The following is a 17,646-nucleotide window of genomic DNA, read 5'->3' as shown; positions in this document are numbered from 1 at the left end:
ATGACCCTCGGAACATGTGGACAGGCATCAAGTGCATTACTAGCTACAATACCCAGGGTGCACAAGCCCAAATGACATCTCCCTGCCAGATGCCCTCAACCAGTTTTATGCCCACCCAGATGACCCCAGCAACAACAACCTTGGTACCAGACTCATACCACCGTCTGATGACACACACCATAACCCCAGCAGATGTGAGGAAGACCCCGTAAAGGATCAACCCCCGCAAAGCTGCAGGCCCAGACAACGCATTTTAGCGCATATTTAGTAAAATAAATGTAAACACAAAAGTACAGTCATAGAGCAATTGCCACTGGTGGAGAGCACCCTTAGCACCACATAACAATGTGGTGCTAAGGGTGGAGGAGAGTAACGCAATGCAGAGGGGTGGTGAAAGCTGTTCAGAAAACCATGGAGAGCAGCCTTACCACCACCACATACATTTTCATCAGGAAATACAGAAAGAGGCTCTCTGCATCACCAAGGATCCCACCCATCCTGCACATCTTCTCTTTGATCCCCTCTCCTCAGGCAGGAGGCTGCAGAGCATTCGGAGTAGAACCACAATACTAAGGAGCAGCTTCATTTTGGAAGCTGTTAGACGGCTTAACTTCGGTGGTGCTCTGTAGCAATGGATACCAATCTCAGAACTCAAAAACCCCCACCTATTCCTGTCCCCATATCTACACAAGGAACACTTGCACACGTGTCTCAAATGTGCTGAACTGGAATTTAATTTGGTTTAGTTTGCTGCCATTGTTTTTACATTGTATTTGCACAAGAGGATCAAACTATATAACAATTAACGTTTTAGTAAACAAAACTTGGTTTAAATATTCCAGTTTCTATAAGTACTTATTGAAAATGTTAAACAATACAATGATAATTATGATAACCGTAATAATATTTGTCACGATAACCGTTATGTAAAATGTTCATATCGTTACATCCAGATAAGGTATCTGACTTACTTGTGCCGGTGTAAGTATGTGTTTGATAGACTTTGATGCTGATTGTTATTTATCAGTGTTGTCAAGCAATTTGCTTGTAACATATTTAAAGGTACAGTATGTAACAGTAATGTAGATACCGCGGTTTCAAAATCTTCTCAATAATACCGTGACGCGTGACTGTATCAAACAAAAACTTGGTAAGTGTAATTTTTTTGGGCCACTTTTGTGAGTGAAAGCTCTGGCTGCACACCAAAGCTACTTGATAAGCTGTCATCACCCAGAAAAGATGAAGCCAGCAAAGATAAACGTCAATCTGTGAGGTATTTACATTATTAAAAGTTAAAATGTGAATACAATTTTCTGAGAAACTGCATTTTCCAAACTGATTGAAAAAATGTCCACTGTAGAGAACTCCGCTTCTTAGAAAGTAAATCTTGAGAGACACAGTGGATGTTTCCGCACTGTTGCAGCAATAAATATGATTATAAACATTTGAGCCACTTCATCTTATGCATATACACACATGTAGATATACACACATATATACACACACATACACGCACACATATATTTATACACATGTATATACATATATATATACATTATACTGTACATACATTTATACATATACATATATACACATATATATATATACACACATACAGTACATATATACATATACACACATACATACATACATACACATACACACACACACATACACACACACACACACACACAAATATATATATATATATATATATATATATATATATATATATATATATATATATATATATATATATATATATATATATATATATATATATATATATATATATAAAGGCTCCAGCACCCCCCGTGACCCCGAAAGGGACAAGCGGTAGGAAATACATGGATGGATATACAGTATATATATATATATATATATATATATACAGTATATTAGGGGTGTGTGTGTATGTATATATATATATATATATATATATATATATATATATATATATATATATATATATATATATATATATATATATATATACATACATATATATATATATATATGTATATATATATATATATATATATATATATATATATATATATATATATATATATATATATATATATATACATATATATACATACATATACATTGTTGCGCTTGTAACGCAAAAGCAAGACAACTTGAAATATCTTTGACACACTAAACCAAGAGCAGAAGTACTGTGTCTTTTTATATAAAGTGACTCAAAATGGCGGTCACAACAAACCCCCACCTTTGTGTAAAACTCTTAAAGGGTCACTTAAAGGGGCCACACCGAATTACTCACTCTTAACTGCATATATGAATATTAAACAAGTACAACATTGTTATGTGCACAATAGAACAATGGCAGTGAATAATGACGACAAAATCAAGTAAAAAGGTGTGGTGAATTATGTCCTTAAAGCAACCGCTACACACGTCCCCCCCGAATTTGCCATCACAAAAAAAAAAAACAGTCAATGGACAGGGGCACAGAGGGGCCGACCAGACCGGGTGCGCCGGACTGGTACAAATGCTGGGGAGACTGCAGGGGGCACCGGCAGGGCATCTGCACTGTCGAAGGTCCCGGGGGCCCGCGGAGAAGGATGCAAAACCTTATCATGGGGCTCAGGCAGAGTGGGCGGACGACCCCGGCGCGAGGTTAAGGCCGTGGTAACCGGCTGACTAAGATCCAAGTGGGCCGCTTTGAGCCGGTCCACCGTGATTCGTTCAGAATGACCCCCGACATCCAACAGGAAACGCTTGTCTCCACTCTCCAGTACGCGAAATGGCCCATTGTAAGGAGGCCTTAATGGGGCCTCGGTGGGCGTCGGGCGAACAAAAACAAGTGCCGTTCTTGGTAAAGGAGCAGGAACATGAGACGGCGTAAGGCCGTGTTGGGAAGTGGGGATGGGGGCAAAAGTCTTGGCGGTATGGAGGAGATCAGCTTGCTGCTCACCGGTGGACCAGGGTGCCGTAGTGTTAGGAATTAAGTCACCTGGCACTCGCAAAGATTGGCCATACACCAACTCTGCCGAGGAAGACTGAGGAAGACTGCATGTCTTCCTTGGGGGAAGTCCGAAGCCCCAGCATCACCCAAGAGAGTTTGTCTACCCAACCTCCGTCTTTTAGGGACGCTCTGAGCGCTGCCTTCATGGACCGGTGAAACCGCTCACACATCCCATTGGCCCGTAGGTGATACGCCGTCGTGTGGTGGAGTTTCACCCCGAAGCTCTCCGCCAACCAGCCCAGAGCTCAGAATTGAACTGGGAGCCCCGGTCGGATGAGGTGTCTCACGGGGTACCGAAACGGGCAACCCACGTCCCAATAAACACGAGCGCCACATCTGCGGAGGTGGCTGACGTCAAAGGTACTGCCTCCGGACAGCTAGTGGTCCTGTCGACCATCGTGAGGAGGTATGTGCAGCTGCGCGAAGATGCTATATTTCCGCTTGTAGGGCCGCAACTGCCTGCTAAAGAAAGCCAAAGGTTGCCAAGTTCCACCCACCCACTGCACCTACAGCATAGTCTGAAGCGTCTGTGGTGATTGCAATTGGAGCACCAGGTAATGGGTGCGCCAGCAGGGTAGCGTTAGCTAGCGCAGACTTTACCCCCACAAAAGCACTATGCTGCGCGTCAGACCAGTCCACTATGTGCTTGGAAGCAGCCCCTTTAAGAGTATCATACAGCGGCCGCATGAGGTCAGCTGCCCGAGGGATGAAACGATGGTAAAAATTCACCATACCAAGGAACTCCTGAAGCGCCTTAACCGTGGGAACCGGGGGAAGTTTGCGATGGCAGCAACCTTCGCTGGAAGGGGAACTTCCCCGCACTTCGTGACTCAATGTCCAAGGAAGTCGATTACAGACAACCCGAACTGGCACTTAACTCGGCTAACAATGAGACCGTGTTGGCTAAGGCGCTGAAAAAGGGTCCTGAGGTGGGTCACATGCTCGGCCTGAGAGGTGCTCGCTACAAGGATGTCATCCAAGTAGACAAACAGAAATGGCAAGTCACGGAAAACAGAGTCCATCAGCCCTTGGAAAGTCTGTGCAGCGCTCTTAAGGCCAAAAGGCATCCGTAAAAATTTGAACAGGCCAAATGGCATGATGACCAGGTGGACCGGCACCTAATGATAGCCCCGGACGAGATCTACTTTAGCAAAAATAGTTTTCCCGGCCAGGTTGGCGGAAAAATTCTGTATGTGGGAATGGATATTGGTCCGGGGTAGTCGCATCGTTGAGCCAGCAGTAACCTCCAGGCTTTCTCAACCATGTGCTGGGGCGACACCGAAGCAAAGAAAGACTGGCGGGAGAGTGTTGGCTAATTATTGCTACAACACAAATTTTCGATAGCTAACATTAGCATTAGCAGTTTGATTTGAGCATCGAAAGTCACTTACTAGTTTAGCAGAAACAGAGCCTAAGCAGCATCGGTCTGAAATCCCTCGTGTTTGAGCTTACGGTGCAATGTTGATCCTGGACTGTCGTTTTATCCGGGTATGCTCTGTTTTTCCTTTTTTTGGCTCCTCAGACAAAACTTTTAATTTCTTTGGTTGTTTTGGAGCTTTGGCCATGACAGCAGTAATTGCTCTTAGGCGTTCGCATCGACTTCCGTCTTTTTAATAAAAGGTAAAGAGGGAGTGACGTATGCCCTAAAGCATGTCAGCACATTTGTAGTTGTTTGTGTGGCAGGGTTCCTGCCACCCTTCTCAAAGTCATTAAGTGCCGGTAAAAGCGATACAGACTCCCTCAGGCCATGACAGAGGTGTCATTCAACTAGTTGTAAGTCGATATATCATCCCAAAAGTTCTGAAAATACTTTATGAAGGTTGCTTTTATTTTAGATTTTTAAGTTGCTTTCCTATTGTCCAGCAAAGTTTAGATTCCAACAAAATTTGGTGATATCAAAATACACTATGCTCTTACTATGGCAGGGGTCGGCAACCCGCGGCTCCAGAGCCGCATGCGGCCCTTTGACCATTCTGAATCGGCTCAGCGGCATACTTGCTGACCCTCCCGATTTTCCCAGCATACTCGCCGACCCTCCCGATTTTCCCAGGAGACTTACGGATCTCAGTGACTCTCCTGAGGGCAAATGTTCCCCGATTTTCAACCTAATAATTAACTAAGGGCGTGCCCTAATGGCACTGCATTTATTGTCCTCTATAGCCTGTAAAAACAGCGTGCCAGCCCAGCCACATGTTGTATGTAGCTTTTACTTGCACACGTAGGAGACAGCAAGGCATATTTGGTCAACAGCCACACAGCTTACACTGACGGTGACCGTATAAAACAACTTTAACACTGTTACTATACAAATATGCGCCACACTGTGAACCCACACCAAAAAAGAATGACAAACATTTCTCCCCCTGCGTCGGTTGAGGTGGGCGGGTTTTGGTTGTAGCGGGGGTGTCTAATGTAGACCGGAAGAGTTAGGGCTGCATGGGATTCTGGGTATTTGTTTTGTTGTGTTTATGTTGTGTTACAGTGCGGATGTTCTCCAGAAATGTGTTTGTCATTCTTTTTTGGTGTGGGTTCACAGTGTGGCGCATATTTGTAACATAACAGTGTTAAAGTTGTTTTATACTGTCACCGTTAGTGTAAGCTGTGTGGCTGTTGAGCAAGTATGCCTTGCTGTCAATTATGTGTGCAAGCAGAAGCTGCATTTAACATGTGGCCAAGCAGGTACGCTGTTTGAGCAGGCTGTAGAGGACGTTAAAAGCAGTGCCATCACACCCTGAAACTCGGGAGTCTCCCGGTAAAATTGGGAGGGTTGGCAAGTATGACACTATCAAGCGCCATTCAATTAAAATTTTCGGGCCGCACTAACATTACATTTTCATATTGAGGTGCCGGCCGGGACGTGTGTCTGAGACCCCTGGTTAAAACATAGCACAAAGCAAAAAAAGCTTTGTATGCAGTGTTATTTCATTATACATTTTCAAAAGAGTTTTGTGGCTCCCTTTGTTTTCTTTAATTTGTGAAACTTGTCAAAATGGCTCTTTGAGTGGTAAAGGTTGCCGACCCCTGTACTATGGGATATGCAGCCTACGAGAGATGTATTGTGTTGCACTGTACTATTTGCCAAGGTTTTCTTGATTCTACAGTAAACATTGCACCATACACACTACATAAACAACAATACACAAAAGCTTCCTTAAGAAAACTGCTCATATGTATGTTTACAGACAATGTCAAAATTGAATACACCAATAATAAGGATTTTACAGTTTATTTTCAAGTTCATACTGACATTAACCAAATGATCATGCAAACTCAACTATGTTGTCCACTCGGCTTAGGTTTAGAATAGCAGCCACCTTCTTCGCGATTTTTTGGTTGTTACAACAACTTTTCCCCTTTTATGACTACCTGTATATTACGAACTACGCTTGTTTGCCCAATGTGTGCTTGAATCCGAGGCGACAGAAACCAGACGTCACGTTACATACAGCACGTGAAAAATGTCATATCGCTGTTATCGGGACCAAAATATTATCACGGTTATCAGTATTGTCAGTGTATTGAATGTTCTCCAAAAGTACTTATACACACATTGAAATGTTTTGACAAAGTACTTTTTTAAATAACTAATATAAATTGACAAAATGTTTTAAAAAATCCACTGTTTTGCATGTTTTGTGTTTCTTAGTCTTTTATCTGTTTGAATGACTAAGCTTTTATTGTTTTATATTTTGGTTTGTACTGCAGCACTTTAGGATTTATTTAAATGAAAAGTACATAACAAATCAAAGCTATTATTAATATTTATCATTTATAGCAGGCGGTCCTTTAACACACTGTAAAAAAAAAACTGTCTAGTAGGGATGTAACGATATCAAAATCTCACGGTATATTATTGTTGTATACGTTCAAAAATATAACTTTGAAATGCCATAGTGTGTCAAATTAAGTGGCAGGAATGTTTAGGTTAATCACAAATACTGTAATTGAACAGAAACATAATGCTAAAATGTTCTAATCATATTTATTACTCCAAAAATTTATTTTTAAGTGCAAAGAATTGTGCGGAAACATCCACTGTGTCTCTCAACGTTTACTTTCTGAGAAGCAGGTCCTCTACGGTGGAACTTTTTCCTATCAGTTTGGAAATTGCAGTTTCTCAGAAAATGTCAACACTTTTTAACTTTTAATAATGCAAATACCTCACAAATTGGCGTTTAGCTTCTTTTTCGGGTGAGGGCAGCTTATCAAGTAGCTTTGGTGTGCAGCAGATGCTTCAGTTCGGCACGGTGCGCCTTGAGTCTGTTTTGGCTTGGGAGGCTGGAGGTTTTTTTGTCGGCTTGTTAGCACCATAACTCAAACAGTAAGGGGAAGGATTTTGACATTAAAAAAAAAAATCCTATTATATACTACGAAGTGGAACACATTTCACTTCCTGTTTCCTCTTTCTTGCCCCTTTACGGCGCTGCCCGCCCCCACATTGCAGTTTTGCATTGCGCAGAGGATTCTGAAAAATGTACCTAGAGTTTATTTTCAGACACCTCCAAAGCAAAAGTGCCAGTAAAAAACTACACTCACCAAGTTTTCAATTGATACCGTCGTGCGTCACGGCAGTATTGATACAACTTTGAAATCGCAATACCGCGATCTCTACAATATTGTTACATCCCTACTGTCCAGAAATCCTCTGAGTGTAGATTGATCACTCTGTTCTAAGAGAGCACAGCTTGTAGGTTCAATGTGCACAAGTGAATATCTTAGTTACTCAGACAGCAATGTGTTTATATGTTTAAATTGGGGTTTGTTGTTTCTTAATAGGAAAAGACGTAAGTGTTTCTTGATTTCATGTTAGTCTTTAAGCTAGCGAGCTGGCACTACTCAGTCCATGAGTTAATCAAAGCGCAGTGAACACAAATTACGTTTTTTGTCCACACTGACAGTGCTAAAAACTTTTAGCATATCGGTACAAATGATACAATTATGAAATAGATTGAGAACAGAAGTCAAACAATGTACAAATATGAGCCAGTTCAAAAAACAGTACAGGCATATGGTGTTTACAATGTATATGGAAGAAAAAGGCTGGGAACCACACTGACTGATATATTTCACCCAGAATTCTAAATATATTATTATTATTATACAAGCATTACATTATTATATGTAAGTAATTTACATAACACGTTTTTGTAAGTTTTTAGTCTGCTTTTGGGATCCAACAACAACTTTCAGCAATCTTCAAATGCTTGATTGAATGTTAGTGTCACAGTCTGTGAATGCAAGCATCACAGTCTTTGACTACTGACCAATCTTTAACAGAAAACTATAATATATATATATATATATATATATATATATATATATATATATATATATATATATATATATATATATATATATATATATATATATATATATATATATATATATATATATATATAGTCTCTTACATACACAGTCCTTGTTAGGGATGATTGATGTTCGTTAAGAAATTATCGAGTTTGAGCCTATTATCGAATCCTCTTATCGAACCGATTCCTTATCGGATCTCTTATCGAATCCAGAGTCATACCAAAGACTAAAAAAATGGGACCCATTACCTCCCTGCTTGGCACTCAGCATCAAGGGATGGAATTGGAGGTTAAATCACCAAAAATGATTCCCGGGCGCGGCCACCGCTGCTGCCCACTGCTCCCCTCACCTCCCAGGGGGTGAACAAGGGGATGGGTCAAATGCAGAGGACACATTTCACCACACCTAGTGTGTGTGTGACAATCATTGGTACTTTAACTTTAACTTAATAGGTTGTTGTGTGTGCACTGAGTTCCAAAAGCCATAGATGTTATATGACTGGGCCGGCACGCTGTTTATATGGAGGAAAAGCGGACGTGACTGAGGACAGCATGCGGCCGTTATAGGGTGAGGGTTTCAGGTGAGAGAGGACGCTGAAGGCACGCCCCCAGTAAGCATATAGTGCTGCTATGTGCTTTGTAAATAAAAACAATTGCAGACAAACACATCACCAACATGGACGAGGTGCCGCTCACTTTCGACATCCCGGTGAAGCACACTGGAGAAGAAGGGGACCAGCACTGTAGCGAATCGATACGCACAACGGGGCAAGAGAAGTCGGCTTTTACTCTTGTGCTAGCTTGCTATGCTAATGGACAACGAGACTGACTTTGGAAATGACGAGAGGGAATCTGGCGTGTTTGATGGAGAACGTGCCCAGCTGTTCATTTCGGACACAGAAGATGAGGACTTTGATGGATTTGTGGATGAGGATTGATCAAAAAATAATGTGAGTACATTGATAAATATTTCAATAAAGTACAACCGAACTCAGCTTTGCTCCTGCTGCCTTTTTAAAACAGCGTCCATGCATGCCAGCGTATGTTTTAAGATAGCGTATGTTTTAAGATAGCGTATGTTTTAAACTAGCGTATGTTTTAAGATAGCGTATGTTTAACCATGCCTGCGCCCAAAAATACGCTGAGCCTTATTTATGCGTTAATTACAGAAATAGCACCCGTAACTGACACGGCGCCCTTTAATACGGTGCGCCCTATGGTCGCGAAAATACGGTATAGTGGCTTCGATAACGGGAACCGGTTCTCAAAAAGGGATTTGAATCCATGGAATCGGTTCTTTTCTTATCGAACAATCGGGAGAACCGGTTTTGAACATCATCCCTAGTTCTTGTGTGCATGACATCGCACACAATGTATGTATACTGTAACTTAAACAGTCTAGTATGTATAACTTAAACAAATTGATTACAGATACAATTGTTTAAGATTACTTCTAATTACAATTAGTCAAAGTGACACATACTGTATACAGAGTTGATTGCAGTGCTCTGCACAATGCATGGACAATAAACAAATACAGTTAGCAGTAGCTGTTTATAGTAGACAATCTATTAACAGAGCACAAAGCTGCAAAGGTATGAGCTACAAGTGATTGTTTTTGTAATCAGCATTGCATGGCATAGGTATCTGGCAATTGAGTACTTTTTCACAGAAATTGGACAATAATAATTTGTGGCCGATTAATTGGAACCCCATTCATTAGTGGCATCTCTTTCTCCGTGCACAGCCATCAATGATCGACGCCTCAAACTAAGGTATGTGACATCCACGTATTAAAATGTTACATTTTGTTGTACTTGTGCATTGACAATACAAGTTCCTTCCTTCCTTTATGCCACCGATGATGTCGACAAAGTCAACGAATTTCCCCAACCCTAAGCATTTACACTGAGTTATTTTTTTTTCTGCCATAGCACTCCCCTTTCAAAAGTACATTTCTTTCAGTTTTTAGCTAGTTTCCTTTTGTAATAATTGTAGAATATTAAAACCAGATATTGGTACTTCAGTTTGAGCTGAAAAACAGCAAATGTTTACCCAAATGATTGTGGCTTAAACCAACCAAGGTTACAATACCAGGGCAAACTAAATCCGATCCCTCCAGAATTTTGCGATGTTGTGATCGCGCCAATCCACGCAAATTCAACCAATGCCTGCAAATTACAGTATGTGCGGCCTCACAACTTTGTCCACTGTCTGCAACTTCCCTGCCTGTTTTGGCCAATCAGCGCAATTTTTGCCAATCAAATTTTCCTCTGAAAAGCGCTCAAACACGCATGTCTACTGTCAAATCAAAACATACATTTGTTTCTTATGTAGACAAAGCATTAACAGACACGTGTATTAATATCTCAACTCTACATTCGTCAAACGACTGAACTGTCGTCCTCTAGCATAGCTTAGACCAACTTGCGGTTCTTGTCTTCACTGCTAAGCCTTCTGGGTAATGTAGTACATAAACGTTTCCTTCATGTTTGCGTGTATTCATATATGTATGTAATCTTTATTTATCCAGGGCAAAACCATTTTAAACAGATTTTAATTTGCAATGCTGACCAAGAAAAGAGGCAACATTTACATGACAGAGTAATGAGTGAGACGATAATCTCTAATCATCGTTCTTCATTTACTAATAAAAATCGCCGCTGCTCTCAACAGTTCACAAATGGTCCAAAGTTAAATGATAAGGGTAAATGTATTGCAACATAAATAAATGTTTACGATCGCTTTTCAAGCGTAGAAAAGAACAGAGACAGCGCAGACAGTGAACAATAAGGACATCTTTGGTTTCTTTCTGTAATTAGAAATATTTATTACTATTAATATTTGTATGTTTTAAAACTCCAAAGTAATTTGACAGTCAACTTTAAGTATGTGCTTTTACTGCCATCTAGTGTCAACTTTTAAGTCTGCAGTATAAAATGGGTAAAATATCAATACAGTATTTGTGATCCATTGTTTATGAAATTCTGTCTGTCTTAGATGAAGGATTTCATTGTCGAATCTGATTTGTTAGATTTTGCCGATTGTCGACGACCGTATGGCATTTTTTAAAGAGAAATCAACAGATGGTGATATGTTGTAGTGTATACTGATTGGTTACAAGGTTTCTGTAACGTCACTTAGATGTGATCTGGCAATAATACAAAAATATTCCAGAGTCAATTAAAAAGTACTTATGAAAAAAAAAGTTTTTTTTTTTTTTAAAGTGAACAAAATAAAGGTATTTGCGGCTTTTTGCAAGTCAAAAAAGGTTTGTGAGGTCTTTGGCAGGCACTCAGCGCCAAGAAGACCTCTTAAATAAATAGAGGAAGCAAATAGTCGTAACAAAGCTTATACCTTTATAAAAGGAAAGTTACATCTCAGGGGCGAGATGGTGTGCAGTGTCCAATTTCCAGCAAGTCCCACCGGGACCTCAGCATATAAAAAACTTCCGGCCAATACTATTAGTAAAATATTCTTGTGTGCAGACAAATATATTTTATATAATAAGACATATGGGAGGCCAAAACATAGCCAGCTGTTTTTAGACACATTAAGTCTCACCCGGAAGAAGCGACTGCTCTGAGAAAGTCTGAAGTGACAGCCAAAACTAAGATGTATCCCTCACTCTCTAAAAACTACTGTATTTGTCTGTACATAAGAATATTTCTCTAATATTTACAGCACACATTATGAACGCATCCTTGTAAAACACATGCTGTACACAGAGCCCTCAGCAGGTAATAACTCTCCTGGGGCGGTATAGCTCGGTTGGTAGAGCGGCCGTGCCAGCAACTTGAGGGTTGCAGGTTCGATCCCCGCTTCCGCCATCCTAGTCACTGCCGTCGTGTCCTTGGGCAAGACACTTCACCCACCTGCTCCCAGTGCCACCCACACTGGTTTAAATGTAACTTAGATATTGGGTTTCGCAATGTAAAGCGCTTTGAGTCACTTGAGAAAAAGCGCTATATAAATGTAATTCACTTCACTTCACTCCTCTCTCGGATGGATTTAAGGGTCCGATGATTTGACTGCAAGGTTGATCGTGAATCAGACTCCTCCGAATCGAATCATCGAATTTTCGACCTTTTGAACACAGCTTTAGTTGAAATCCTGTGCTTTTTGAGGTTAATGTTACAATGAACACGCAAAACATTGATACATTTATAAAATCACAAGTTTTTACAATGTTATCGAAAAAAATCACAACTTTTGACGCAACTTTCTGTAAAAAGCAGCCACAAATTCAGGCATTTTTGGCAATCACAAAAAAAGCCAGCAAAATCTTAGGGGGACTGTAAATTTCATCAAACACATGACTACACAATTTCAAACATGACCTACCTGTTTCTTCATCAATGGCAAATCGTCCTAGCCCACTCCCATCACGAATGGAGTATTGAATAGCTCCATCCCTGCCGTCATCTTCATCATTCGCGCTGACTTGTAGGAGGGTAGATCCAATACGTGCGTTCTCTTTAATTAATCCTGACAAGGCAAACTGGGAAAAGTATGGCGCATAGAGGTTTTCATTCACATCAAGGACCTCTACTTCGACATAAGTGACAGAGAGAAGAGATACTGGTTTTCCTTTGTCTTTGGCCCTGACTGTAAGGTTGTAGAACTGCTGTGTCTCATAATCCAACTCCTTGGTCAAACGAATAGCTCCACTTGCTTTGTCGATCTCAAACCATCCATTGTAGTCATTGGCTAAAGAATAGCGGACCTGGCCACCCAAACCCAAATCCGGATCTTGGGTTTCCAACCAGGCCACAACAGTTCCAACTGGGAGATCCTCTAAAGCCCTGGCTTTGTAGACACTTGGTATAAAGAGTGGGGGACAGTCATTCACATCTTCCAATATGACTTGTAATGAGGTTACAGAAAATCTCTTTCTCCCTTTCTCTGCCTTGTCTCGAGCTTCAATCTTTAAATTGAAAGAAGAGGCAAACTCCCTGTCGAGTTGGCCTGCAACATATACTATGCCATTAGTAGAGTTGATACCAAATAGGGTTGTGCCTGTCAAAAAAGAGTATGTCAGTTCTCCATTAAGTCCAAGATCTTTGTCAGTGGCCTCCACTTGAATGACATCTGTCCCTATGGCAGTGTTTTCAGGTATGGATATTTTATAACCACCTTCTTGCAAAAACTGTGGTGTATTATCATTTGCATCCAAGATGTAGACAGTAAGCAAATGCCAAGCAGACTTCTGTGGCAAGCCAAGATCAAAGATAGTTATATTGAGAAGATAACAATCTTTTTTTTCTCTGTCCATGGGAAGTAAGACAACAATAAGACCAGTCTCCATGTCTATTTTAAAACAGCTGTCAATATTCCCATCTGAAATAGAGTAAATAATCTGGCCATTGAAACCTGTGTCACCATCGTAGGCATTTACCTGGAAAACACTCGAGCTGAGATTTAGATCTTCTGCGACATAGATATTAGTGGGAAAAGATCTCTCAAATTGCGGTATTTGCCGGTTGACAGAAAAAAGGTCAATAAATCCCTCCTCTATTTTGGGTTTAGTGCTTGTTTTTGACTTCTTGAGTAACTTTTCAGCCAATTTTTGAGCTACTCTTGTTTCTTTGCAATCAAAATCTTTTGGGAAAGATTTTCCATTGATAAGAGAAATATTTACAAACATGGGTTCAGAAAAATTCTCGCCATCTGTAGCAGTTATTTTGAGACCGAAGACACCGTTCTTTGGAGTGGCTGTAGCCAGGGGGCGTCGCAATGTAAGGATCCCTGAATCAGGGTTAAGGTCAAAGTACCCCCATTCGTTCCCTGAAATAATCTTGTATTTTACTAGATCTAACTCATCGATATCAATAGCAGACATCGTGGTAATCACTTCATCCACTGGAAAATCTGTGGAGATTACGCCCCGACATGCTACCTTCTCAAACAAGGGCTTGTTGTCGTTCACATTCTCCAGGTGAATAGTTACATTCACTTCACTCTCTCGTCTATAAGGTGAGCCCCAGTCAGATGCTCTGACAACAAACACAAAGGTCTCGGAAGATGATTCAAAGTCCAACTTTTTTGTGGTGCTGATAATACCAGAAAACTGATTGATTTTGAATGGTAACAGCATAAGACTGGAAATACTATAGGTTATGTATCCGTTTTCTCCTTCATCTATATCCTTCGCAGACAGAGTTAATACAGTTGTCCCAACTGGTACACTCTCATTGACAAAAACCTCATAAGAAGACTGAGAAAACGTTGGTGTGTTGTCATTGGCATCAACAATAGATACCTGCACTTTCACTTTCAACTCACTATCTATTTCCAAAACCTCAAGATTAAAGATTCTCTGTGTAACCTGGGTGAACCAGCCATGAGTGGATATGACACCTGTTAATGAATTTATTTGAAATAATTTTGAATCTGCAGAAGGTGTCAAGATATATTCTGCATCATCTGGCTCTGGTTTGATTTTTACAGCATGTACAATTGTGCCTGGTGGTGCAATTTCACTCAGACTAACATCATAAATCTCTTGCTCAAACTTTGCATCCAATTTCGGTTGGTGTTTAACTGCAACGTAGACAACCTTGACAGCAGAAAACTTTGCTGGGTTTCCTCTATCTTTGGCTTGCAAAGTGAGGTTACAGCCATAAGGGTAAGTCTCCCAGTTTACTGTCTCAGAGGCCTTAATAGCAAACTCCCTTTCATTAGATCTTTCGATGAAAAACTGGTGAGAGGGATCTCCACCAACAATGACCACTGAGTCTATATACCCATTTAAACCTTCATCTGGATCTTCAACAGTAACAATGGCAAATACCGAGTTTCTATCAAGCCCCGAGGGGTGGTGTTCGATCACATTTATGAGTGGTGCATGCAAATTTATGCGTTCAATGTGGACAAAGAGTTTGGCCGTGCTGCTGACTCCATTATTTCCATAAAGCTTCATGCCTCGGTCCACTGCCAGTATCTCTAAGTCATACCGGTTATGCTCCTCAACATTAAGCTTTCCACTGAGGGAAACGACTCCACTAGTTGGATGCACTGCAAACAGCTCAATTTTTTCTTTGAAAAAATAGTAAAATTCCCCATTGGAGCCAGTGTCTGCATCTGTAGCAGTAACTTGTGCTATGCTAGTTCTGAGAGGAGTGCTTTCTGCTATGGTCACTGAGTATGTGGTCGGGGAAAAAAGAGGCCGCAGGTCATTCATGTCCAAGACTTGGATGCTGATTTTCGTCCAGGTCTCCATGACCCCATCTCCCTTAATGGAGGCTTTGACTGTCAAAACATAGTTGTCCTGGATTTCTCTGTTTAGTATGGCAGCATTGCCACCTTTAGTTCTTACGCGCAAAAAGCAGAAGTCGCCCAGCACATACTCCTCAGCTTTGAAAAAACCCTCATCATCTCCTGATGTGATTCTGTAGCGAATCTCCCAGGAGCGCAGGGCCAGGTGAATGCCCATTTTAATTTTACTGCTGGCATAGGTGCGAGCAGCCGAGTTCTCGTAGACAGTGGCATGGTACACAGACTGAGTAAAGTCAAAATGAGGTGAATTCAGAGTGGTCCCTTGGATGTTCTGGCCACAGCAGGCTGGTGGGTTGAAGAGAAACAACAGCAGCAGCAAGACAAGGCCGAGCAGAGGGGCACGCATGCCTGCCCACTGGCCCATATTCAAATCCATCCCATCGTCAGTCCATCCTGAAAGAGAAAAATAAAAATGGGTTAGAAGGATTTACAGCATCAAAAGAAAGAGCCGCAAAGTCAAAATTGGACTTTTCAGTTATGTACTCTATTGGACTACTAATTATCTAACAAAAGGAAAACATCCTTTAATCGTCTCACAGAGGGAACTAGCTTTTTCACTTCAGATTTTTGGATTTTGACGCAATGGCATCACAGAACAATTAGGGGTGATTGTGTGACTTACTCATGGGCACCTTTATGGTATTCGCCCAGTAAAAAAATGGCCCAGTGTTCTGAAACCAAAATAAATTCTGACATCATTCAAACAAGGACTTTTAATTGTAAGGTTCATAAAACCGAAGGCGGTTTGAGACGGAACAAAATAATTACACGACTCGAAAGATAAGTGTACCATCACAAAAACAAACCGGAAAGAAAATAACTGCCATGGGCAACATGGTGGATAGATTTATCACATATCTATCCTTATCAATTTACAAAAATTTTGATAAAATGAACATCAACTCCTCAAAACATGTAAAATCTCCAGAGGAAAACCAAATACCATGGTTTTAGAACAGAAATCAAATTAATGTAATTAGAGCATGTTCTTTTTAATGCAGTCAGAAATATGTGCAAAGCTGGTCTTTGGAAGACAAGCTTTATGCAGTAAAGGTATAATGTTCAGTTCAAGGAAAGCCACACTGGTCTGTAACTCGATGACTTGGCACTTTTTGCCACAAACAAATGGGGCAAGGCAAGAAAGCATTCATATAATAACATATTACTAAAGTATGCAGGTTAAATTCTCGGCCACACAGAGTTCCTTGCTTTCACAAGAGCAATACATTTTTGTATTGCACAAGAGAAAACCAAAAAAATTTTTTTGTCTGTATGTCCAAAAACCACCGCAGTGGAAACCAACATTTTAAATACATTTTTTTCAAGTCATTCAGGAAAAAACATATCAAATCTACTGGAGTAAAAAAACTAAGAACCCTACAATTTGCATCCGACCTTAAACTGTCATTGTAATGTCAACTTCAGTCAGTGAAGAGGCTGAGTGGAGGTGGTGAAGACTTTCTACTAGAAGTGTCTTGAAGCAGTTTTAGTAGGTCAAACCATCTTTCTTTAGAAAAAATAGGAAAAGGGAGGCAGTTTTAATTTGCATCAACACTGAACAAAACATCCAAAACATCTTTACCATCTGCTTGATTGGTTTGGTTCACAATCTACACCACTTGTGCAGGAAATAAAAAAAGACTAAATTAATAAAAACATTAAGTTGAATAAAAGGACAGAGTACAAAGGCAAAACAATAGCACCTTGTTGTGACAAACATCAGCAACAAGAAAAACATAGTCAACTTTAAAATGTGAAAGAAAATTAGGTATTTCCCTCCTGTCAGTCCCTCTAGGATTTTGTGTTGTCGAGATCGCACCAATTCACACATATTCAACCAATCTCCGCAAATTGAATGCGGCCTCAAAACGTTGTCCATTCACTTCAATTTCACATTTAGCAAATCCGCAACATTCCCAGCATCACTTAAACGTAAAGTAACTGTCAAACCAATCCGATGTCTCCCTGCGTGTCGGCCCACGTCTTCACTTCCTTGTTTACGTTAACAATGGCCATGCCCACACAAACACGGATAGTTTAAAAAATATATATATTTGGGCTTAAAAC

At 40.5% G+C, this 17,646-nt stretch overlaps 1 protein-coding gene across 6 annotated transcripts in view; it reads right to left on the bottom strand.

Annotated features, from left to right (window-relative positions):
* The window catches only part of fat3a (FAT atypical cadherin 3a), a 325,923-nt gene that overhangs the window by 141,588 nt on the left and 166,689 nt on the right, over window positions 1–17,646 (bottom strand). For all 6 annotated transcript variants that reach the window (XM_062067850.1, XM_062067851.1, XM_062067853.1 and 3 more), the window contains exon 2: window positions 12,646–15,972. In XM_062067850.1, the coding sequence (XP_061923834.1) occupies window positions 12,646–15,955 (3,310 nt within the window). In that variant the 5' untranslated portion in view covers window positions 15,956–15,972. The remainder of the gene's footprint in view (window positions 1–12,645; window positions 15,973–17,646) is intronic.

This window comes from Entelurus aequoreus, linkage group LG13 (genome assembly GCF_033978785.1).
Source record: "Entelurus aequoreus isolate RoL-2023_Sb linkage group LG13, RoL_Eaeq_v1.1, whole genome shotgun sequence".
In the NCBI taxonomy this organism is placed as follows: domain Eukaryota; kingdom Metazoa; phylum Chordata; class Actinopteri; order Syngnathiformes; family Syngnathidae; genus Entelurus; species Entelurus aequoreus.
Note: the sequence above shows the minus strand (reverse complement) of the source record. Positions and strands in the feature narration are given on the sequence as shown.